Source organism: Myotis nattereri (assembly GCF_964212035.1).
Source record: "Myotis nattereri genome assembly, chromosome: 1".
Classification (NCBI taxonomy): domain Eukaryota; kingdom Metazoa; phylum Chordata; class Mammalia; order Chiroptera; family Vespertilionidae; genus Myotis; species Myotis nattereri.
Window position 1 is genome coordinate 160,805,622 of NC_138075.1, and position 26,556 is coordinate 160,832,177.

At 37.8% G+C, this 26,556-nt stretch overlaps 1 protein-coding gene across 1 annotated transcript in view; it reads left to right on the plus strand.

Moving 5' to 3' along the window:
* SLC39A8 (solute carrier family 39 member 8) overlaps window positions 1-26,556 on the plus strand; it is a 72,670-nt gene that overhangs the window by 16,888 nt on the left and 29,226 nt on the right. The window contains exons 3-6 of the mRNA XM_081082504.1: window positions 10,213-10,375; window positions 16,490-16,659; window positions 19,711-19,833; window positions 20,320-20,487. Of these exons, the coding sequence (XP_080938630.1) occupies window positions 10,213-10,375; window positions 16,490-16,659; window positions 19,711-19,833; window positions 20,320-20,487 (624 nt within the window). The remainder of the gene's footprint in view (window positions 1-10,212; window positions 10,376-16,489; window positions 16,660-19,710; window positions 19,834-20,319; window positions 20,488-26,556) is intronic.

Consider the following 26,556-nt stretch of genomic DNA (forward strand, 5'->3'; position numbering starts at 1 on the left):
ACATTCCTTGCCAGGGTCTAACTAAATGGTTCTCTCTGTCACTATTTGTGCTCTTTTCATTGTTCAACTCATCAACATATAAGAGTACAGCAGCAAGAGTATTGGCTTAGAAGTCAGATGACATACGAAGATACTGATTTGAATTCTGCCTTTAATAAGTTATTTAATCTTTGAACAATTGATCTTTCTAATACATGATTTCTTCATCCCAGATATTTCCTAAAATCTATTTTGGTAGCTGATGTAGGGATTAAAAAAGATTATATATGTTTAGCATATAATTTTTATGTGCTTCCCAGACTCTTATAATAACTATTGTTTCTAAAATTCATTTGTCCACTAATCGTATGCTTATTGCATTACTGATTTCTGCCTTAGGTTTTTGTGGTTCATGTTTTATCTCTCTAGTCATCAGAAGCACCGAACTAACATTTTAAACTCAGCGCACATATCTCCTCTCCAGGAAGCCTTCCCTGACTGTCCCCTCTCACAACACTTTGCACAAATCTTTATTATTTTACTTACCATTTTGTATTATAGTTAGCTGTTTTATGTCTTTATGGAACCATATCTTAGTCTCAGCACCTACCAGAGACTAATATATATCCCCGAGATTATGTGAGCAATCTGTGTTTGATGAATGAATAAATTAATGAGAGTGAGGGAGAAGAGGAACTGGCTCTATAACAGCAAAATAGATGAAGACTTTGAATGAATTCTTCTTCAAAGAATGGAAGGCCCATCATTCACTGGGGTATGGAGAAGGATGGCAAATTCCAGTACTTGTAGTTCTTGCTGAAAGCAACAGCTGTGACAGAGCTGGGTAGAGAATTCATTAAGGAAAAGAGGGTAGATGGGGCTCTTTCAGACTTGTATTCTAACCCCATTTCTGCCTCTGGCCAGGGTTCTCAACCTGTGAGTCTTGACCCCTTTGGGGGTCGAACGACCCTTTCACAGGGGTCGCCTAAGACCATCCTGCATATCATATATTTACATTACGATTCATAATAGTAGCAACATTACAGTTATGAAGTAGCAACAAAAATAATTTTATGGTTGGGGGTCAGAACATGAGGAACTGTATTTAAAGGGCCAGAAGGTTGAGAACCACTGGGCTAGAAGCTTTGTAATACAATTTAAAGTGTGTGGTTCAGTTACTTGACAACCTAGAAAGCTGAGTGGACTTGGTGTTTTATTCCAGTTTTGATTGCCTTATGATGTACATTTTCTTCTCACCTTTACCTCCACAAAAGAAAACACAGCCACACAGACAGGGTCCTCATTGGGAATGTGAATGAGCTTCTACAGAAGCACAGTACATGGCAAAACAAAATCTGAAACCACCTCTGGGTGACTTTTGAATGGGGTGATATTTCATTTATGGTGTGAAGGAGTCGGGACAACGGGCTGAGGAGCAGAGGGCCCTACTGGTTTGTATTATTTAATGGGTGCCATTTGACAAGTCAGCCAAGTAGAGAAAACAACCCATGTGTTGAGAAAAGGAAGAAGAATGGAGAAAGTTTAAACATTAGAAAAACTTATCTTTTTGTTTTTCCATAGGTACTGGATGTTGTATTCATTTGTTAGCCTTAAAAACGTCTTTTAGCTCAGCCGGCATGGCTCAGTGGTTGAGCATAGATCTATAAACCAGGAGGTTCCTGGCCAGGGCACATGCCAAAGTTGCGGGCTCGATCCCCAGTGTGGGGCGTGCAGGAGGCAGCTGATCAATGATTCTTTCTCATCATTTATGTTTTTATCTCTTTCTTCCTCTCCTTCCTCTCTGAAATCAATAAAATTTTTTAAAGTATTTTAAATAATTACTTTATATATCAGTCAGGACTCTTTCATTTGAATGTGAAACGACTTTAATTAGCTTAAGTCAAAAAGGGAATTCATTGGCTCAATAACTAACAGAAGACTTAAGGGCAGACCAGCTTTAGGCAATACCTGTGTGTCCCACAGGTATTGCAACTTAAAATGTCTAACACCAAACTGACCACCATCCTTCTTGTTTCTCTTACTGGGCTCCTTAAGCACACCAGTAACAACACCCTCTTGCTATTTTCTCAGAGTTTTAACCTCAGAGTAATTTTTGACTTATTTCCTCTGCATGTTATTTCGTCTTTTTATGAGTCCTCATAGTTCTTTACCATTAGGCTTCTTGTGAATTTATCACCTTCTCTCCAGTTGTGTAGGTATTGTTGTATATGATTTATTTCTGCCACAATTATGTAGGGTTCTTGATGACAAGTGTTATGACTAACTACCTTTGTATTGCAGTAGTCCCCACCTGATCTGCAGTGTCAGTTACCCACGGGCAACTGCAGTTCAAAAATATTAAGTGGAAAAGTCCAGAAATAAAAAATTTGTAAGTTTTATATTGTGCACCACCTTGAGTAGCGTGGTGAAATCTCTGTCCCGCCTAGGAAACGAAGCATCCCATTTGTGAGGGCTTAAAGAAGTGCTTTTACTTCCACCTTTGAAGCTTGTCTTGCTGGGCTAATTCAAACAACATTCACAGATTAATAGATGAAAATAATTTTTTTAAAAAAATATATTTTATTGATTTTTTTTACAGAGAGGTAGAAACATCAATTAGAGAGAAACATCTATCAGCTGCATGCTCACACTCCCTACTGGGTATGTGCCCACAACCAAGGTACATGCCCTTGCCTGGAATCGAACCTGGGACCCTTGAGTCCAAAGGCCGACGCTCTATCCACTGAGCCAAACCTGTTAGGGCGAAAATAAATTTTTAATACATACACATGGGGAATTCATATAGCATAAAATTGCAGAGATAGTGAGGAAAAATTGAGTATGTCATTTTGGACAAAGAGAAAAGGGGGAACTAGATCTTAGATTTTAAAAGTGAAAGTTATTGCTTTACAGGTAATTGAGGAAGAACGGAACACACATGGTAGGCAAATTCCTGCCAGGCAACCCAGAATCAATGGACAGGGGCTGATCCGGCCATCAGGCCCTTACCTGGAGCGCTCCCAAGCACCGTACTCAACCCAAGTGAGGCAGAGGCGAACATCCTGAGGTTTTCTCCTGGAGTAGGCCTTTCTGTCTGACTCTCTGTGGTAGGAAAAGGGGAAGGTCAAAGATTCTTTCTAGGTCTTTTGTTTCTTAGGAACCAGCTTAAAATCAGTGTGCCAAAAGGCACAGTTATTGGGGTGGCAAAACTTTGGTTTTCTTCCTTTTGTCCGGCATGTCTATGCTGTATATACGCTCCTTGTTCAGTAGTTACGTAGTAGCCTTCTCAGTTATCAGATCAACTGCCCTGGTATCAAAGTGCCTGTATTCACGAAACTTCTATTTTCTTCAATGCCCCTGAAGTGCAAGAGTCGTGATGCTGGCAGGACAGCTATGCTAAGAGAAGCTGCAAAGTGATTTGTTTAAATGAAAAAGTAAAAGTTTTCAACTTAGATAAGAAAAGAACTGTATGCTGAGGTTGCTAACTTGTCTGGTAAGAAGGAATCTTCTTTCCGTGAAATTGTGAAGAAGGAAAAAGAAATTGTGCTAGTTTGCTGAGAGGGACCACATTCCCATAACTTTTATTGCAGTATACTGTTATAAATTGTTCTATTTTATTATCAGCTGTTGTTAATCTCTTACTGTGCCTAATTTATAAATTAAGCTTTATCATAGGTGTGTATGCATGGAAAAAATCATAGTATATCTATAAGGTTTGGTAGTATTGGAGGTTTCAGGCATCCACTGGGGTCTTGGAACGTATCCCCTGTGGAAAAGGGAGGACCACTGTATTTCTTTCTTGGGGGTCATCCTCCAGCTCCCCCACTTCCCACTTCTCCCATCAATATTCTACCCAGGTTTTTATGATTCAATAAATATTTGTTGAGAGAAGGGAAGAATTCATGTGCTACGTAGTATAACTGCATGGTTATTATACTTGGTATTGTTGAGGAAAACCTACCAACAGTAGTGAGGGCCATAAAAAGAAATTTTATTTAAGAACGATTGCAGCAAGGGGAAAACGGCCTCAGGACAGAGCTGTGCTCAGTTCTGAATACAGCCCCAAGCAGGGTGGGGGAGTGCGTGGAACACTACGAGACAGAGCATCAGAGGTGGGGAATTTGGTTAAACAGACCCAACAGGATATTTGCTGAAGGCAGGCCTGATCAGATGTCAGAGATGGATGGGGGATGCTCTCTAAACTGACTTAGCAGGATTCTTGCTAAAATTGGGCAATGCAGGCCCCACAGGGACAGACATGAGGCTGCAGCTGAGAGAGCCTGACTAAAGTTTAGTTAAGCAGAGAGCCTGTGTCATTATCTAAGCTATGTAATTTTAAATCTTGCCTAACACCTTGGCATTTATTATGATAAGCAGACTTAAACTTGTGTAAAAACGTTGAGTGAGGAACTTGCTGTAATCATTCAACTATCATCTTTCCCTCCCCTCCTTGTACCAGCCTCCTTCATTCCCACTAAAATATGTCTGGAAAGAAGGTAAAAAAACAAAAACAAATCCCAGCCCCCCCAAACTGTTGACTAGTTAGAACAGGTGAGGAAGAAGGAGTAGGGAAAGCAGCAGAAGAAAGGTGTGGAACTATTTGGGAAAATGATTTTGAATATAATTTGAGATCTCGTTTATGATAGGCTTCTACTACTTTCCTCTGGTTTGTTGTTTATATAAGGCCCATTTGAGATCACCTTATGGTGACAAGAGACTAATGAATGTCTTTAGGAAAAAGTCAACCCACTGAACATGAGGGCATCAAGGGAGTTTGCCTCTGATAGCACAAGGTTCAAGAGGCTAGAGCAAGCATCAAGCACACTCTTGAGAACAGCAGTATTGTAAAAACACATAGAAGAAAAGCTCAGTATGTCAATTGGAAGATATTGAAAGCTTATGAAGTTTCTTTTAAGGCACATACTATTCTGGCTAATCACCCTGAGCTGTTTCCTGAGTACTGTGAATCCCACAGTTTAAAAATATATTCATTGTTTGTTTTGGAGGTGAATGAGGTGTGTTTGAGAGGATGTTTGAACTTCCTTAGTGGTTCTACTGGTTTTATTGCTCTCACAACTCTGGTTGTCATCCTGTTTGTACCTGCTCTGGGGAACACTGCCCCCATTTATTTTTAGAGAGAGGATGGAGGGGAAGGAGAAGGTGGGGAGAGAGAGAGATATATGGATTGGTTGCCTTCTGTTCACACCCCGACTGGGGCCAAGGGTCGAGCATGCAACCGAGGTATGTACCCTTGATCAGGAATTGAACCGGCAACCCTTCGGACCACAGGCTGACCACTGAGGCAAACCGGTCAGGGCAACACTGCCCTTTCTTAGACAACTGCTTTCTTTGTTTCAAGTTCAACTTGGTTAAATCAAAGCATAATAAAAATCAATACACAAAATCTGTTGCATTTCTGCACACTAATAACAAACTATCAAAGAGAGAAATTAAGATAATAATTCTATTTACAATTGCATTAAAAAGAATAAAATACTTAGGGATAAATTTAATAAAAGAGGGGAAAGACCTATGTATTTAAAACTAAAAGACATTAATGAAAGAAATTGAAGAAAACACAAATAAATGCAAGATATCCTGTGCTTATGGATTGGAAGAATCAATATTGTTAAAATGTTCTTCCTACCCAAAGCAATCTATAGATTCAATACACTTCCTATTAAGATACCAATGTCATTTTTACAAAACTATAAATCTAATCCTAAAATTTGTAGAGAACCACAAAACAAACCCCTGAACAGCCAAAACAATTTTGAGAAAGAACAAAACTGGAGGCATCACGTTCTTGTCTGTAGACTATATGACAAAGCTATAGTAATTAAATACAGTGTGGCATTGGCATAAAGACAGACACAGAGGTCAATGGAACAGAATAGAAAGCTCAGAAATGAAAACATGCATATATGGTCAACTAATTTATAATAACGGAGCCAAGAATATACAATGGGGAAAGGACACTCTCTTTAATAAATGGTGTTTGGAAAACTGCTCAGCTACATGCAAAAGAATGAAACTTGACCACTATCTTACACCATACCCCTAAATTAACCAGAATGGATTAAATATTTGAATGCTAAAAGCGGAAACCATAAAACTCCTAGAAGAAAACATAGGTAGTAAGCTCCTTGACATAGGTCTTGGCAACAATTTTTGAATCTGACACTAAAAGCAAAAGTAACAATAGAAAAAAAGGGGACACATCAAACCCAAAAGCTTCTGCACAGCAAAGGAAACCACCGAACAGTTCGATTAAAAAATGTGCAGAAGACGTGACTAGACATTTTCGGAAGAAGACACACAGATGGCTAACAGGCACAAGAAAAGTTGTTCACATCATTAATCATCAGGAAATGCAAATCAAAACCACAATGAGATATCACCTCACATAGTGGCTATTATCAGAAAGACAAGAAATAACAAATGTTGGTGAGGATGTGGAGTAAAGGAACCCTGTCCACTGTTGGTGGGAATGTAAATTGGTGCAGCCACTATGGAAAGAGTATGAAGGTTCCTCAAAAAATAAAAAAATAGAACTACCATATCTTCAGCAATTCTATTTCGGGATATTTATCAGAAGAAAACAAAAACACTAACTCACAAAGATATATGTGCCCTCATGTTCATTACAGCATTATTTACTAGTACAATTGCCAAGACAGGGAAGCAACCTGAGTGTCCACTGATGGATGAATGGAGAAAAATGAGGTGGTACATATGTACAGTGGAATATTACTCAACCATAAAGAAGACAGAAATCATACCATTTGTGATAACATGGGTAGATCTTGACTACATTATGCTAAGTGAAATAAGTCAGGAAAAGACAAATACCATATGATCTCTCTATATGTAGAATATAAAACAAACAAAACAAAACCAAGCTCACAGATATAGAGAGCAGATCTGTGTTGGCAGAGGTGGGAGGTAGAGAGTGGGAGAAATAGGTAAAGGGAGTAAAAAGAATAAAATAAATAAAAACAAAATAAAATCAAAGTTATTTAAAGCCAAATTAGGCTGCTGTATAAAATTATTTGCATTTTACTTGCTGGTATATAGCTATTTTGAATAAATCAGGGCTGCATTATTTTTATTTTGCCATACTGATAATATCCCTTAATATTCTATTCTCATTCTCATAACATAAGGGAAGATCTAAAGTTCTGTCATCTGTCCACCTACTTACTCTTTTTTGAGATTGAGCATTTGCCACTGTCAGTGTTATTATTTATGAGTGCCTGCCAACCAAAATATCCACTCAGATGCTGCACAGATCATCAAGACTCTAAGCTAACTTACAGTATTATTTACTAGAGGCTCGATGCACGAAGATTTGTGCAAGAATGGGCCTTCCTTTCCCTGGCTACTGGCACCACCTTTGCTCTGGCCAGAGCCACCTTTTCACCTTCCCACACTGCCCAGAGGCCCAGCATGGCTGGGGCGGTGCAAAACGCCTGTGTTGTTGCCATGGTAACGATGCAAGCATCCTGCCCCACCCCTGGCTGCTCAGTGCCTGTGTATGCAAATTAACCCGCCATCTTTGTTGGGTTAATTTGCATACTCACTCCTGATTGGCTGGTGGGTGTCACGAAGGTATGGTCAATTTGCATCTTTCTCTTTTATTAGTGTAGTTTCCTTTGATTATCTTTTATTCTAACTGTATATAGGAGAGTGTGTTTAAGGATGTACAACAGGCAATTTGAGAATCCTTAAGGGCAGTGTTTTTCAAACATTTGACTGCCCTTATAGTAAAAAATGATTTTTTTAAATTAAAAGAATTAAAAAAGATTTTCACTTACAGTTGACATTCGATAGTTTATTAATTTCAGGTGTACAGTAAAGTGGTTAGAGATTTACATAACTTACAAAGTGATCCCCCTAATTAATAAGTCTAGTACTCCCCTAACACAGTATGTAGCTATGACAATATCATTGACTATACTCCCTGTGTTGTACTTTACATCCTAATGACTAATGACTATTTTGTAACTGCCAAATTGTACTTCTTAATCCCTTTACCCTTTTCACACAGCTGGTAGAAAATTAATTTGGCATGTGCTCCTATGTACAGGTGCATGGTATGTATAATGTATAGCTGAAGTAAAATTTGATCCAGCAACACTTATCCTAGTTATGTGTGGTACACTCTATAGTTTCTATTAGATTGTTTTTTTACTTCCTTATAAGATGCTGACTGTAAGTGAACTTCCTGACCCACTAACAGGTCACAATAGGAGTCTGAAAAGAACTGCTTAACAGTCATTAAGTTTTAGGACACCTTAGAATATTAATTCTGAGAAGGCTTTGGAAATGACCTATTGGCAGCTTCCCCTTTTCCTCTTATTTTATAGTTGGAGGAACCTGAAGTCCAGGTAGGTGAAGACTTCCTTGCAGGGACACAGTGCTGCTTTGTGTTTGTCCTACTACACCTATTTATTCCTGGAATCATGCAGTGGGCATTTGGAACTCATGGACTCTGTAATTTTTGAGCCTAGCAATTATGCTTCCATGTAGTTTCATGGTAATGAATAGACTATACTCACTTTCCCTCCCCCAGTTGGCTATTAGCTATTTTCTCCCTTCATTAGTTTATTATCCCCCATTCTCACCGAAGGGAAGACTGTTAACATAGCGCTGAGTGTACTGTCCCCTCTTCTAGGGATGGCACACAGCTATCATTGTCATGAACCCAAAGGAGAGCATGAGTTGAATAAGAAACAGCTGTAGGCATATACTTAGACATTAAAAAAAGAGAGGTCTAAATGTATATTTTCTTTAAGGCAATTGTACTCTTAGCTTTTGACAACTCCAAACATCTTGGTGTATTTGATGTTTTTCATCTTTCCTTCAAAATCAGTAGTGATCTCCTATAATAAAAATTTTACAGTTTTAGTTTCATTGTTCCTTCTGTGAATAGAGTTACAGCACTTATGGTCAAACACTTAACAAAGACTTTTGAGTTCTCAATATCAATCATAGTGTACTAGTCAGCATAGGTTGCTATAACAAAATACTATCAACTGGGTGGCTTAAATAACAGAAGTTTATTTTCTCACAGTTCTGGAGACTATTAAAGGTGACAGAGGATTGGTTTCTGTTTAGAGCTCTCTCCTTGGATCGTAGACGACTACTTTCTTGCTACATCCTCTCTCTGTGACTTTATATAAGTCTACTAATCTGATTGGAGCAGGGCCTCACCCTCATGACTTTAGCTAACCCTAATTACCTCCAAAAATCTCCACATTGGAGGATAGGGCTTCATTATATGAAATCTAGGAGGAATCAATCCAGTCTATTTTACAAAGTTAAGATCTCAGCAGGGTTTAAATATTGGCTGAAATATGCAAAGAAATGCTCTCAGTTGCACTTATTAAAAACAGACTCTTCTATTTGAGTGAATAGATGTTTTCACACTCTATAATTCTTATAACACTTACTAATAATAGTAACACATTTAATTTCTTTTATATTCTTCTTAATAATGTGAGTATATGGAAAATAGTTTACAGTTAAATTTTGCCCTAGGGTAAAATGATACCTTTAAAAAGTTATTATTTTTTTTTGCAGAGAATTCTTTTCTAATGAAGATTCTATTTCTCATTAATAGTTAATGAATTTCTAAACAGCACATCACTATTTCAAAACTTTATATAAAATAAAAAAGCTATCCACCATCATTGAGCAAAATACATGTTTTAGCAAACAACCATTTGTGCTAAAGACATATTTTAAAACAACTTTTATATGATGGGGCTATTATTGCTGTTTAGGAGGATGGATACTCTTTTAATTGTGAAACTGTAAGTAAGCCTGGTGTTTGTCTACAGGAAATGTTATAGAGAGCCACTCCAATAGCTCACACAAAATACGCATTCAAGCTGAAGATGAACAGAGAGGGAACATTGAGAATATTGAATCATCTTAAAGCCCTTTTGTCTTAAAGCACTTGGAAACCTCCAAACCAGTTTTCGCCTTTTAGGCTTCTATAGGTAGACTGTTGATCAAGAAGGTTTTTGCTATTTTTATGGTTTCTAGGTTAAAAGAGGTGTGGGCTATTTTACAATTTTAGGGGTCTATACATTTCTGGAGTGGGCTTTTGTATAAAGAGTTAGTGCTATGTGTCTAGAAGAAATATTCTGTCTCTTCATAGTGTCTTTGCATGAGTGCTTTTACTGTATTAACATGTATATGTTTACTTTGTTTCTTCTATTTCAGTGTTTGTCAGCTGAAGAGATCTTTTCCCTTCATGGCTTTTCAAATGCTACGCAGATCACCAGCTCAAACTTCTCTGTCATCTGTCCAGCAGTCCTACAGCAACTGAACTTTCATCCCTGTGAAGAGCGGCCCAAACACGATTCAAAACCAAGTCTTTCCGAAGGTATGTTGGAAACTTGTCTTTCCATTTGTTTGAAAGGTTTATGGGTTGTATGAAATGACATTAACATGTTTCCCTTTTCTGCTTTTATTACTCTACATAGAGTCCCCTGGTAAGGCACATATATTCATACATCCTTTCTGGAAGTATGTAGGATAAGAATAATTAGAGCTCATTTAAACTTCTTAAGTTATACTCTTCTATTTGTGGAGTTAAAATTATACGTGGTACCATGTAAAAACTTTATAAAACCCAATGCTTTATTTTAAACATACGTTTATACTGTACACATTGGATTATATATTAACTACCTAGCTCAACATTGATCAGTTAATTTCCATCAAATTGTGCTTTTAAATAGTATTAAAAACCCTGTCAATTTATCTATATGTGTCAGTAAAGAGATAAGATAACTAGTGTGTCTCTAGATTAAATCTAAAAGTACTGAATTATTACCACTACTAGAGGCCCTGTGCACAGATTTGTGCATCGGTGGGGTCCTTCATCCTGGCCTGCATCCTTTCGCAATCTGGGACCCCTTGGGGGATATAGGACTGCCAGTTCAGCCCAGTCCCTGCAGGCCAGACCGAGGGACCCCACTGGTGCATGAATCAGTGCACCAGGCCTCTAGTATGCATATAAGATTTTTTGATTAATCTTTTCCCACCCTCCCCCTTTCCTCCTTCCCTCTGAGATTCATCAGTCTGTTCCATATTTCCATGCCAGTGCGTTGAGCATTTGTCCCCTGGTGGTCAGTGCACATTATAGCTACCAGTCGAATGGTTGAATAGTCGAACGGTGGCTTAGGCGTATATATATATATATATATATATATATATATATATATATATATATATATATTTATATATAATTTTCATAAATGAAAGAAAATACCAGCGGCTGTTTTAAGTGCCTATAATGGTATTGTCACAGAGACAGCATTTTAAAAGAATTATCTGCTGCAAAGAAATTTTAAAATATAAGAAAACAAGTGCTTGTTTACTATATAATATAGTTCACACACTTAAGTATGAAGGGTTCTTTCACAAATGAGATAAACCAATTGTTCAGGGGGGTCTATTTATTAACTGTGTGCCATTTCTTGGTATTCCCAAATTGTTGCCCTGTCCTGCATGGATATTTTAATTCTCATTGTTTTGTTTATTTGTTCATTCAATAAGTGTTTGTTGATTGACATGACACGCACTGTTCTGTGTATCGAGGATTCAGTCATAAGCAAGAAGAAAAAAATCCTGCCCTCTTAGGGCTTATAATGTAGTAGAGAATAAACATAATAAACATTTACACAAATAATAAGATAAATAATATGATTTCAGAGGGATAAATGCTTTGAAGAAAATAAAATAGGTCACAATAGAAGGAGATGGTGGGTGCGTGTGAATTTAGATGAAAAAAGGGAGGCATTTCTGATGAGATTACATTTGAACTGAATCCCGACTAAGGTCGGAGGAGAGGGCCATGGCAAGATCTTCTTTGGGGAAAGAGAGAGCAAGGTCAAGGGAACAGTGAGCATAAGCTTGGGAATGTGCTTGGCATGTGTAAGGATCAGCAAGAATGTCTGTGCGTCTGGAGCATAGTGAGCAGGAGGGAGGACAGAAGGAGGGGGACCCAGGGGCCTTGCAGTGTACAGTAAGTTGATTGGATTTTATTCTGAATGTGCTATGAAGACACTGTAGGGTTCTAAGCAGGAGAGGGATATGATTTCATTTGGATTTGTAAAAGATTGTTCTACCTGCAGTTTGGGGAGAGCCGGTCATGGGGCAAGAGTAGAAGCATGGAGACTGATTGGGCAGGAGGCTGTTGCCAGGGGTTGGTATTCAGGATGATGGGGTCTGGGGCTAAGGTGGGAGAAGCAGGAGTGAGGAGAAGTGAGGAGATTCAGGGTGGATTTCAGAGACTGTGCTAAAATGGTTTGGATGTGGAGGAGGGAATGATAAATCAAAGTTTAAGTCCTTGAAAGTGGATAGATGGCTGTGCCATTTCCCAGGATGAAGACTGGGGTGGAGTAGTTTGTTATAAAGGAAGCCAGTGGTGAGAATCAAGAGGATGGTTTTAGACATGGTCAGTTTGAGGCATTGATGTCGACCAACAAGGAGAGATATCCAGTAGGCAATGGCATGCATACATGTAGAGCTCAGAGAATAGGTTGAGGCTGGAGATATGTCATTTTATTTTTATTGATTTCAGAGAGGAAGGGAGAGGGAAAGAGAGATAGAAACATCAGTGATGAGAGAGAATCCTTGATCGGCTGCCTCCTGCACAAGCCCTACTGGGGATTGAGCCCATAATCCGGGTATGTACCTTGACCAGGAGTTGAACTGTGACCTCCTGGTTCATAGGTGACGTTCAACCACTGAGTCATACCAGCTGGGTCCACATTGTCTTTTATATTCTATGTTTACATATATAAGGAATAGAAATCACTAAGTATACTTTGTCAATACAATTATCATATTTGTGAATAACAACAATTTTAGAGCTAATGGTTCAAACACATATTTTTAATAGAATATATACTAAATGGGAGTATGTTTGTATTCCCATAAATCTGTTTAATTTCAATACAGATTGTACAGCGTAGTAAAGGCATAGATTCTGAAGTCAGCCCATCTGAGGTCAAATCCCAGCTCTGTAATTTTCTAACTTAATATTGGCAAAGCATTTAGAATGCTATCTGGCACGTGGTTAGGCACTATATATATGTCTGCTAAATAAAATATGTATATATGTATAACAGACATAATTGTGAGTACAGGAGGTGAGGCTTTAGTAAAAGCAAATCCTCTACTCTGTGAAGGTTAATTTCTGATATTCAAAAGTGTTTGTCACCTCAATTCTCAGGTTTACTCTATCTTAGGAACCAGGAGGTAGGAATAGGCAGTGGGGACACGAAGTGAGAGAATTCTAAGGACAACACTTCAAAGTCGTAAAATGGATGAGTGCAACAAATGGATGGTAAATTAAATTCTCTAGGTGATATATATTTTAACCATCATTTAATGCTCCAAAATTGTCTAATTTTTTGATGAAGTTATATAACGCTATTTAATTTAAATAATAGATAATAATAATAATGGAATTTTACTTGTAGCATCCCTGGAGATCACATAGTCCAGAACTGCATAGTGCAACCCGACGACATAAGTCTCAAGCTCCAGAGAGACTAAAGGCTTTCTTTAGGGACAGTACCTGAGGGAGGATGCAAGTCCAGGGCTCCTAACTCCTAGCCTGTGGTTCTTCCACTGTACAACAGTGAGCTAATGGAACTAAAATTTACATGCTGGTCTACTTACTATTTTTAAAAAAATAATGATAACATTTATTGAAGACTTGACTGTATTCCAGGGGCTATGTGTAACTGGCTTTATGTTATTCCTGTAAAAAATAATCTATTAAATAGAAAAATTAAAAAAATAGGTAAAGTTTTTAGAAGAATTTTCACACATATTGGCATTCAATAAATGTTAACTAGTGTCACTAATATTCCTTGGAAATGTATTAAAATTTTTCCACATTCACTAAGGATCAGAAAGTCTGAAACAGATCATTAGAGGAAGTCCTATTTGTATATGGAGAGATCCAAAGAGTATTTTTATACTAATTCATTCTTTGATGCCCTAGTTGAGTGGATGATGGATCTCCCTCCCCCTGGCCCCCAATAATGTCCTAACAATGAAAGGAGGGAAAACGAAGTAGTGTGCCTAAAAGAGTGGTGATTCACACCCCCAAAGTCCCCCAAGTGGTTCTGATAAACGTGCACAATATTAAGGAAAGTTAGAAAGATTAAATAAGCAGATGAATTGATATTTTTTGACAGAGTTCTGGGCTGCATTTTAAAGTATGGGTTTCATGAATTCATTTTTCAAGGAATTTGTGTTATTTGCTAAGCACTGAAGGTGAATATAGCATAGCCCCCTCCTTGAAAATCTCATAATTTATATGATATAGACAAATATGTAAATGATAAAATCACTATCGCACACAGAAATGGTAAGTCGCCCAATTATCTTCAAAGAGCTATAGGAAGCTTGACAAGCAAGGCACTGATGCCTGGAGGAGCTAGGGAAGCTTTATAGAGGAGGTCTTTGAGTTGGCTTGGAGAACCATGTGTGAGTTTCTCACGCAAAGAAGATAAAAACATATTTCCAGATAGAGAGCCACAAGTAAAGGTAATTCTGGATTTGGAAGACATTGTGTCTGCATAAAGGCATGTTGATAAAGGTGTAAATAACACCAGTGAGGCTCTATGGGATTCAGTTGATGAAGGGCAGTGTCAAATAGGGGTATGAGGTGATCAGAGTTGTGTTTTAGAATAATGAGTCAGGTGGTCATGTCCAGTAGGGGAGGAAGGGCAGACAGAAAACTGTCATAATGCATTAGATGAAGGAGTTAGAGATGGTGAGGACCTGAACTCAAGGTATCGGTAATGAAGCTGGAGAAGCTGGAGTGAGAGATCTCAAGCAGAATTGATAGAGTTTGATCACCAATCATGTATGGAATTGAGTGGTGGAGTGAGCAATTGAAATTGACCCCGACATTTCTGCTATTTAAGGAGGTAGTGAACAAGGGTAGGGGAGCAGGGTTTCTCAGGGGCAGATGATGAGTTTAATATGTGTATGTGGCTTTGCCTCTATTTGGTACTCAAAAACATCTCTGCATTTTAATTTTAGTTTCAACAGGTATGCATCTTGTCTACCCAATGAGATTATAAATATTGATTGAATGAGTGAATGAATGTAGGCTAGTGATGAGATAGAAAGCTATTCATATGAAGGGAAACTACACATAGATATATCATGGAGGAGGATGTGGGATTGAGAACTTTCTCTATGTGGGAAGTCTGAGGAGAGTAGATATTGCTGTCTGAGGTGATAAGATAGTAAATGGGAATGAGGTGGACCTTTGTAGGTCCAATGAGATGACTTTGTAGGGCATGGTCGGGAGTCTTGAACTGATAGGAAAGTGGAGAAGATAAAGTCATGGTTAGTGCTGTGATGATTCTTGTGATGACATAGTAACATTTATTACCTGTTACTTGGTACTCAGCACAGGCTACCTTATATTGCTTTGCGCATGGGTGTTTCTTCACATTTCTCAGCTCCCCAAGCAAAAGATCCAAGCTGCTTGTTGGCAGGAATCATGGTTTGCATCCTAGGCTCCATAAACATTTGCTAAGATTGCTTATTTATAGATAGACTCGCTTGAACCAGAATAATGGTGGAATGTCTTATGTTCATAAAGAGTATTATAAAATGTTTAGTTCTGTTGAGCCCCATGGGCTTCTTAAAAATTAAATCACCGCCACAGGAATAATGAAACATATTGCAAAAAAAAATGTGGGCCCTGGAGAAAAACTGTCTGGGTTTGAAATCTGCAGGATTTTCAATCTGCATGACTTGGGCAGCTCATTTGAACTCCATATGCTTTGGTTTCAACTGTATGGAAGAGATAATAGTAGTACTTACCTCATAGGGTTTTGTGAAGATCAAATGAATTAATACATGTTAGTCGCCCAGCACAGTGCCTGGCACATGGTGAACACTCACTAAGCATTAAGTGTTACTATGCTACTCAACTGATAGTGTCCATGAGAAAAGTGGCCCATGGTTTAAAAATTCTGGACAAAGAAGTAGCAATGTAGAGGCAGCTTTCTAATTTTTCACATTGTCTCTGCACAGTGTGTGAGGCCACAGGCAAAGCTGCCATACCTTTCCCCTGAAACTCACATGACCTCTATCTTCCTCTGAAAGGCTGAGTTTTAACTAGGCCATGAACCAATAGATAAAAGTAGGTGGCTTGAAGCCTGTGGACCTCAGATGGTCACTATTCTAGGTCTTATGCAAATTAGTACAATTCTTTGATCCTGTAATGATGACTTAAGACTGATGAAAGCATAGGCAGTGTTTCTATTAATATTTATTATGCTATGTGGTCTCAATTTTCTGTATAATTTTCATTGAGATGATTTTGTTCTTTGCAAGAAGAAATCGGTCTCAAGCTTTTAAAGAGGAAATGTGTTTCAGGTTTAATGGAGAGTAAGTCTTCATTTGGCTCCTTTGCTCTGATTAATTGCTCCTCTTTCCCTCTTATTCACAGTATGGGGATATGGATTCCTGTCAGTGACAATCATTAATCTGGCATCTCTCCTCGGATTGGTTTTGACTCCGTTGATAAAGAAATCTTATTTCCCCAAGATTTTGACCTATTTTGTGGGGCTGGCTATTGGGACTCTATTTTCAAACGCAATTTTCCAACTTATTCCAGAGGTAAGGGTGTTAGCTACCTGTTTCTGTGAATAATTGTTTCTTTAAAATGTTTTAGCACTTTGTACATTTTAAACCTCCATGATTCTCACAGAATTTTATGGTCTGGTTTATGGTGTTTTGAATAAAAGAGCGGAATCACAGCAAATGAAAAAAGCATGTCTGAAGCTTCAGGGAATGCCGGTGTCAGAGATAAAATTAATATTCCTGGAGACCAGCCACCAGGATGCGCTCAGATAGGGCCTTAACATTTTATTCTATCCTGCATTTGGAAAATTTAATTTCTCTAATACTTCAGTTATTTATTTATTTATCTAAAGGGCATGCAATGTCAAATTTACTGAAGATATACCATAAAATTTTCTTATATATTTACTACAGTTACTGAAGACCAGAGGATCAATAAGAGTGTGGTTGACAGACCTTTTAATTTTCTTTTGACTGTGGAAAAAAATCAATTGAGGTCAATGAATGAACAGCAGCTTATTTTTTCCTTTTCATAAGATGTATTATTGATCTGACATTGACAATAGTGCATTATTCAGTTAATCAACACATAACATATATGTTTTATTTTATATCTATATTATGGCCAGCCAGTATAAGGAAGAAAGAGGAAGAAAAATAATTGAGAGGGAAGAGAGGGGAAAGAGAAAGAGACATTAGTAGGAGGAAGGGGAGCTAGGGAAATATATACACACTAGAGGCCCGGTGCATGGATTCGTGCATTGGTGGGGTCCCTCAGCCTGGCCTGTGCCCTCTCACAATCCAGGATCCCTTGGAGAATACTGGACTGCTGGTTTTGGCCCGCAGGGATCAGGCCCAAACTGGCAGTCTGATATCCCCTGAGGGATGTAGTAGTGCGTGAAGCAGCAGGCGACCGGGGAGGAGCCCGAGCCCGGCTGGGCACCGGCTGCTCCTGCTCAATCCGCCCCGCTGCTCCTGCTACCGCCACCCGGTAGCACTGCCATGGAGGCAGGAGAGGTGGAGAGGCTCGCGCCTCACCAGCTATGAGCCAGGAGTCGCCCATCAGTCAGCTGAGTGGCGCTTCCACTGTGGGAATGCACTGACCACCAGGGGGCAGCTCCTGCGTTGAGCATCTTCCCCCTGCTGGTCAATGTGTGTCATAGCGACCAGCCAAATGTTCGACCAGTTAAATGGTGGACCGGTCGCTTAGGGTTTTATATACATAGATGGACTGTATCTCTTCCACCCCCAAAGATGCACACACAAAGATGGGTGGGTGAGTCCTGAGCAAAGAGAATAATAGTAGTTCAGGGTATTATTCTCATCTCATAAGTTTTAGAAAAGCTTCTTTTAATTTTCACAGCTATATATGAAATTGGGGTTTTTCTTAGAGTCACAGACTTATGAGTGTTGTTATTGTTATCATTATATCTAGAAAGGAACTAGAAAGGTCATTTCAACTAGAGATACAATCAGCTAGCAACAAAACTAGTATGACAATACAGATTTTCTAATTAATAATTTTATATGTAACATTATACATGCAATATATTTAATACAATATAATATTATATGTGTATATATTAACTTATCTGAAATTTGGATCAAATTAAATTTAAAAACTGATATTGTGTATGGACTGGGGATTCCACATTTATGATTTTGAGGTTTTCTATTTTATTGAAAATGTAGTAATACATAAGAAATGTCTTAGGAAAATAAGAAACTCCTTCAACAGCATTTGTGGATGTCCTTTTGCCTGTAGGTGATAATTAAGTAACTATGGCTGTAAAAAGAAAATTATATAAGCACTGGATAATCTGTCTTTGTAATATTACCTCAATTTTCCATAGACAGTTATTTCTACTTTTGGCAAAATTCTTTCCCTTTTTTTTACTTCATTTGGTTTTCATAACCTCTGTGTTACATATGTAGAGTAGGTGTCTTTGTGCCAGTTTTGCACTGTATAAATAAGCATAGAGCAGTCAATCAAATGAAGATGTGGCCGTGAGCTCTTCCCAGAGGCAGGCATAGAACAAGAACCAAGGCATCCTCTATTCTGGTTGCTCTTCAGAGGGAAGATTTACAATGTCTGGAATGGTGTCAAGCTTTCTCTTATTTTATTTATTTTAAGCTTGTGTTTCTTGTCTGTTAGCAATATCTCTACTCTTTATAATTTCAAACTCCAATTCTTGTCCTATGTTCTTTAAACAATAAATTCTCATACTCGTCTGTGTGTGTATGTGTGTATGTGTGTGTGTGTGTGTGTACGTGCTTATCTGGTATCTTAAATCTTTTCTTCTTTATTCTTGGGCTCAATTCTTAATTTATTGAATTTCATTAGGTCTTATTGGGATCCTCTAGGTTCAAGAGGATCTCCTTTGGGAAAACAGTAATCCAAGTGGCTTGCCATATTGCTTTAAAAATTTGACTTTGGCCCTAGCTGGTTTGGCTCAGTGGGTAGAGCGTCAGCCTGCAGACTGAAGCATCCCAGGTTTGATTCCGGTGAAGGGCACATGCCTGGGTTGTGGGCTCAATCCCCAGTGAGAGGACATGCAGGAGGCAGCAAATCGATGATTTCTCTCATCATTGATATTTCTATCTCTCTTTCCCTCTCCTTTCCTCTCTGAAATCAATTAAAGAATATAAAAATATTTGACTCTGGATACGATAGACAAATATATTTTTTTTAGAGAAAGCAAATAATGTTTCATTTACTGGTATTCTTATTACCTAGATTTAATGCTACCTTACAGATGTGGGATTTAGTGCTGCTTCTTTACCACTAAAGTTTCCTCTTTCAAGGCACTTATTACTGCAGGTGTTGGAGCTAGGAAACAAGATACTCAGGTTTGTTTACTGGAGCATCCGCTGGTCATGAGGTTTCTAAAACATCCCTTACAGTCTGCTTACTTGAATTTTTGTTTTGTGATTTTGGCAGGTAAGTTCTCAATATTAGCTGGATGTGAAGATGGGCATAGAACTACAGTGAAAATTGAATACTGAGAAATTTTGGTATTATTTGCTAGAAATCAGGTAATATTACTTGGTTTTACCTGATTTGCTCCCATTTTTTTTCCTCCCCAGGCATTTGGATTCAATCCTAAAACTGACAACTATGTTGAGAAGGCTGTTGCTGTATTTGGTGGCTTTTATTTACTTTTCTTTTTTGAAAGAATGCTTAAGATGTTATTAAAGACATATGGTCAGGTAAATGGACTTTATTTAAAACTTTTGCTATTATACTTGCCAAAGCTACTTTATAAAGGCGAATAAAGGAAGGAATTTTATTCTTAGAATTTTATGAACTGTTCATGTATTAGATTTGTGAATGTGAGGACAAAGAAAAGAAATATATATATTGATAAGTATAAGAGACACACTTGGTTTATATTGTAGAATTTGAAGTTAGTACTAATAATTTAATGTTGAATAACAGATGTATTCTATTCATATTCAACAGAATAAGAAGGCATATATGCTCTAACATGAGAAAACAGACACAACAGACTAATAAATGAGGATATTTTTAAAGGTAGAGAAATCTTAAAAATCTAAAAAGGTTAGGGTACACACAGAATAGACATAACAGTCCTCTCTTGTGGATAAAAAGCACTGACCTCTATTTTCTTGTTTATATGAGCCATCTTTTTTCTTCTTATAACCCCTTTTTACTTTTTTAATTTTTCCATGTAGAATGATCATGCCCACTTTAGAAATGATGACTTTGGCCCTTCTCCAGAAAAAACTCATCAACCTAAAACATTACCTGCCATCAATGGTGTGACATGCTATGCAAACCCAGCTGTCACAGAGCCTAATGGACACATCCATTTTGATAATGTCAGTGTGGTATCTCTACAGGTATGGGAATTTCATTTTCTTTTTACTCACTGATCCTTTACACTATGTGATGATTGTTGTGAATACAACCGTGTCAGTATTTTGTATGTTTAAATGGGTCAGACTTACTCCTGTATGTGTGGGATAATTAAAGTTAAGTCTGCATTATTTTCCCTTTTCCCTCCCTATGTTTACTCTAAGCAAGTGAGTTAGGCAAGACATTGAGGCTTCACTATTCTCTAAGATTGTTTAGCTATATAAAAATCACTTAGACTTATACAATCATATGTAGCAACATGAATCAAAGCATTTCTCTTATTTTGTTATTCTTTCCGTATTTGAAATCAAGTAATACCTTTGAGTGATTTTGAAACTGTAAGAAGAAAGAAGATGTGTAAGCTATTAAAATTATTTTCAGTAATTAAATCGACTTAGAGTTTGTATTCCCATCTTCTAAATAATGTCAATAGGTATTACTGCTTGAACAAATATTATATGCCAGGTTACATGCTATGCACTTAAATATTTTATCTCATTTACTTTCTATAATACCTATCCAAAATAGGGTTTGTTTTCTTTATATTAGGAATATTTCAGTTTCAAGTGATGGGAATCAAATCCTAATTATGTATGCCAAAAGGAGAATTTATTGGAAAGATAGTGGGATGTCTAATGGAATAGCCCAACTATAGGAAAAGCAAGAGCCTAGGGACCATGAGAACTATTATGACCCCCTCTTCTTCTCCTCTTTGCATGCTCTTCTTCACTATGTACCAACTCCCAAATAAGTGTGAAGCACAGACACTAGCAACTCCTGAGATTTATGTCTTACAGTTTCAGCTACAAAAGGAAATTGACCTGATTCTTTCAGTCTTAAATACAGAATTCCTGGCAAGGGTCTTCTTGATCCATTTGCATTAGATGTCTACTACTAGACTCATCCATGTGCTTAGAGGGTTGGACCCCATATATGGCCCCCAGGGAATATGGATGCTGTAGAGGAGTGAGTATTGAAAAGGACGCTGGGGTGATAGTGTCATTGGTGTCCACAACAATTCTCATTTGACAGACTAAGAAAGTGAAGCTCTAGATGTTAAATAACCTCTCCAGGGTCATTCAGCTCGCAAATGACAGATTCATAAGCTACAAAGTTAAAAGCAATACAAAAGATCACAATTTAAAAAATAAAATCAAAAGAAAGCCAGCCAAGGAGAAAAAGGTGGGAAAAAGATACCTGAAAAGGTCATTATGGAAAATGACTTGAATTTCCTTCTGGAAAGACAACATGGTTAGCCATGTATTTCTGCAACTGCTTAAGGAAAATCTCAAGTGCATTTGAAGAGGCAGTTTGTGAGAGAAAATAATTTCATGCAATGTAATGAAGGATGCTTTCAGCCAAGATTTTGCAAAGAATATGGAAATGTTCAAATAGATGATTTCTTATAATAATTACAACTAACATTTATTAAGTGCTCAAGGACCACACCTAAATTTTAGGTGAATGCTATCATTTGATCCTCACAATAGCCAAGGAGACAAGTAGTGTTATAACTAGGAGACTATAGCTTAGAGAGTTTAAATAACAAATGCGAGAACACACAGATCCTAAATGGCCAAGCTTGGATTAGGACTGAGGTCCTCTGATGTTGAAGGCTGTATTCTTACGTACCATGCCGAATTGTATTCTTCATGTCACTGCTCTACTGGAACCAAGATAACATTGACTCTTAACTTCATAAATATTAACTTTTTGTAGGGGAAAGAAAATAATTTGGCCCCAGAGAATTGCTGTCTGAGGCCAAAAAAATTGAATTGTTCAAAAGTTTAATTTTAGTTTTTTAATCTTTTAAAAACATTTTTCTCCCCCGCCTCCAATTTTATTTTGTATTGGTTTTAGGTCTATTGCTTATGGTTAGACCATCATATACTTTATATAGTGTCCCCTCGATATTTCCAGCATGATTTTAGTTTTAAGTTTTAGGGCTCCTGGTTTATAATTCACTATGGCCAGAAGACATGTTTGCAGTAAATGTGACAAAGTTGGGGTCCTAGACATGATCCTGTTTTACGTAATTTAGGAATGTTAATCAAAAGGCCACTTTTACTCTACTTCTGTTTGTAGTGCTAGTTTACAGGCTTTCATTCATTGATTCAGTAAACATTTATTAATATCTCCTCACTATCCTAGGCAAAGGGGATTGAGAAGTGAACAAATTCTTGTGGAGCTTATAGTTTACTCAGCTGAAAAAAAAATACAGTATAGAAAAGTGCAAAACAAGAATATATCAGGTAGCAATAAATACTTGGATGAAAATAAAACTTGGTGATGAGGGAGTGACATGTGGGAGCTTGTTTGATTGCCTGATCAAAAAAGGTCTCTTGAGCCCAGCCAATGTGGCTCAGTGCTACAGTGTCGTCTTATGAACCCGACAATCAGTTCTATTCCAATCAGGGCATGTGCCCGGGTTTCAGGTTCGATTCCCAGTGTGGGGTGTGCAGGAGGCAGCAAATCAATGATTCTCTCTCATTATTGATGTTTCTCTCTCTCCCTCCCTCTCTGAAATCCATAAAAACATATTAAAAAAGAAAGGTCCCTTAAGAGGTCAGTGGAAAACTGGATAATGAAAAAGCCAGCCATTTCTGGGAAAAGAATATTCTAAAAGTTTTGAGAATAATCAAACAGGTCACATATGAGGGATCTGGAAGCTAAATTGTACTTACTGACATCAATGCGAGAGGCCAGTGACACAATTTCTTTAATATTCTGAATAGAAACAACTGTGGAATTGTATACATAGGTAAACTACCAATCTAGTGAGAGAATGGAATGAAGCTTGGGTTCTGGAAATATACTTCCAGGAATAAGAAGTCAAACTGAAGGCAGAGAAGGTGGGTACCAGAATGACGACCATGTACTAGGCCCCGAGATGAGCCATATAAGTAGTCCTGACACTAATTTCCTATGGGGATTATCTTCCAGCCATTTTGGTTGAAGATACAGTCTTAAATGAAAAGAGATTTAAACAAATTGAGCAAAATACAATTTTCAGTTTTCTCATTATATTGCATTAAAAAATTCAAAGAAATAGAAATTAAATACCACAAGGATCTAAATACGACTTTAAGAGACAGTAGGTATTGTGCTATAAGTGATTTTAATGAAAAAAAATAAAATATTTTTTTATATTTTAGATTATATAAATAATTTAACCCAGGTGACCCCATTACAATGATCAATCATGGGATGTAAAATTTATGGATCATTTCTGAGTCCACGTATTGCCTTAATATTTTCGTTGATGATTCCTTGTAGCTACTGCTTCCACACAAGGAATTTTTTTTCAAATTGCAAAGAGTAAGAACCTATCTAAGAGTGAGTTATGAAAAGTCATTTAACTTGACATTACTATCAATAGAACACAAATTATGTGACAATCTAGATGATATCAGCATGATTCATGATTTTGCTAGAGCGTAGGAAGAACAACGAATTGTTACAGAATAATTAAAATGCATGACTTAGGGATGTCTCTATTGATATTCATCCAAACAATTCTGGTCCATCCCAGAATACTCAGATGTGCAATAATATTGACGTTTAGTTGCCTGTGGAATTTTGTTTATATCTGGTCATATAAAAATTATACCTTTACACAAAGTTTTAAAAATTGTATTGCCATAGGAGCATATTTATCACACTAGGAGGGTAGAAGATATTTTACTTAACAGTTTGTTAGCTTGATTGTAATGTCCAAATATTTATACCAATGATGTGACGCTTCCTTAGTACCTTGCTCCGGACCCAGTGCATGTGAGGCACTGCAGTCCCTGTGGGATATGGTGCACACACACAGGAACATGTGCATTTTCAGGAAAGGTGAGGGAACTAGGGGGATCATAAGAAGGCAGCTATGAGGGAAGAAGGGAGCACAGGATTCCATTGCGCCAGTTCCTCAGTTATTGCCGCGAGGCAATGTGTCACACCTCGCCCTGCGACACTCGCTGCTTCGTTCTTTTCTCTCTAGTTACTGTGCAGTCTTGTGGAGAAGTCATGTCAGTATCTGTGCAGCCAGGTGTGTTTTTCCCGGAATCTACAGCTTTGGAAGGACTGTGTTTACTAGTTGTTTAAAAAAATATTTTTTTCAATTGCAGTTGACATTCAATATTATTTTATATTAGTTTCAGGTGTTCAGCATGGTGGTTAGGCAGTTACATACTTTATAAAGTCCCTTGATATTTTAAGTACCCACCTGGCACCAAACACAGTTATTACAATATTAATAACTATATTTCCTATGCTGTACTTTACAGCCCTGTGACTATTTTGTAATGACCAATCGGTACTTTTTAATCCCTTCTCCTTTTTCACCAAGCTCCCCAACCGTATCTATGAGTCTGTTTCTATTTTGTTTGTTCATTAGTTTTGTTCTTTATATTCCACGTATTAGTATTATTAATTGTGGATTCCTTAGGAATGCTAGGTATTTTGGAAAGTATTAGCTCTTCAAGGCCACTAGAGGGCCCATCTAATGCATTTCTCCTGGACTGTAATCAGTTTCATTTTCTAAATGAAAACCTCTTGTGCTTTCATTTATGAATAGACGCTAATAAATATAAAGTGACATGAGCCACCTATTTTCCCTTATAGAAGGAAATTAATATCATCCATTTTTAGAAATTGACTATTGCAAATTTTGTGTTTGAAATCGAGGTGCAATGAAGAGGACTTGAGCTGCAAAGTAAGGTGATGTCCAGGAGACACACTGTCAATACCGGCAGGAAGTGATACTCTACAAATAGAAAGATAACCTATTTGATGTTCTTGGGTCTCTATGAGAGTCCAACAGATTTTAAAAACACTCAGTTCATTCATCAAATATTTACTGAGCACCTAATGTGTACTTGGTGCTGTTCTAAGAACTGGGAATGCATTAATGGGACAGAGTGCATTAATGGGACAGAAAGAACTTCCATAATATAACTGAAATATTATATAACATTATACTGAAAAATGGAAAGCACTTTTGTTAAAGTATCAGATACAAAAACTGATCAGACACCCTGTGTATATGTGTGAGGCTTGCCTATGAGTCTTCCTTCCTGGGTGGTTGGTTTTCTTCTCTTCTTGCCTGGAGATGGGAAGGGCTGTGGATGTTCACGACTGTCCACGTGGGGATGAAGTGGGGGGAGGAGAAGGGGTCCGGATGGCGGTGAATATCTGACGTAGGTACTTTACTTCACTCTAGGCTTCAAGTGTGCTTTCTGTTCTTGAATTTACCCAAAGGATAAATTTCTAGTTATTTGGGGGTGGTTGCCTTGCTGCACTGGCTTGGGAGCAGGATCTGGGGTTCTAATTGCTTACAACTAATTTTCACTCTTTACCTACCATGTTCAGAGGTACTTGGCACCTTCAGTCCCTCATTGTGTCTGAGGTTCGGGGCCTGGCTTCGCTTTGTTTTTTTGTTGAGTTTTCTCCTCCGTGAAATCAGTTAGAACTCACCCACCTCTTTTTAGCTCCCAAAATAGCTATCTCGGTGCTATCATGTCACCTTTCATTCTTTCTGACCCTGTGACCTTATGGCTTTCTTATTCTTTTATTTCAAGGAGTCTCAGTTTGCCATATTTCACCAAAAACTTATTTTCTATTTTAAATCACATAGATTTTTGTTGTTGTTGTTAATCCTCACCTGAGGATATTTTTCCATTGATTTTTTAGAAAGAGTGGAAGGGAGTGAAAGAGAGATAGAGACAGAGACAGAGACAGAGAGAGAGAGAGAGAGAGAGAGAGAGAGAGAGAGAGAAGTATTGATATGAGAGAAACACATTGACTGGTTGCCTCCCACATGCACCCCAACCAAGGCCAGGGATCAAGCCTGCTACTGAACGTGCTCTTGATAGGAATTGAACTCAGGACCCTCAGTCCACAGGCCAACGCTTTATCCACTGAGCCTAGCTGGCTAGGGCCACATAGATTGTTAACGTCAAAAGATTTAAAAACAGAAATCCGTTACTTTTCTGTATGTGCTTATATTAACAATTAGTTAAAATTGAAAACTATATAGGTAATAAAATTATATAAGAAGTGGTTTT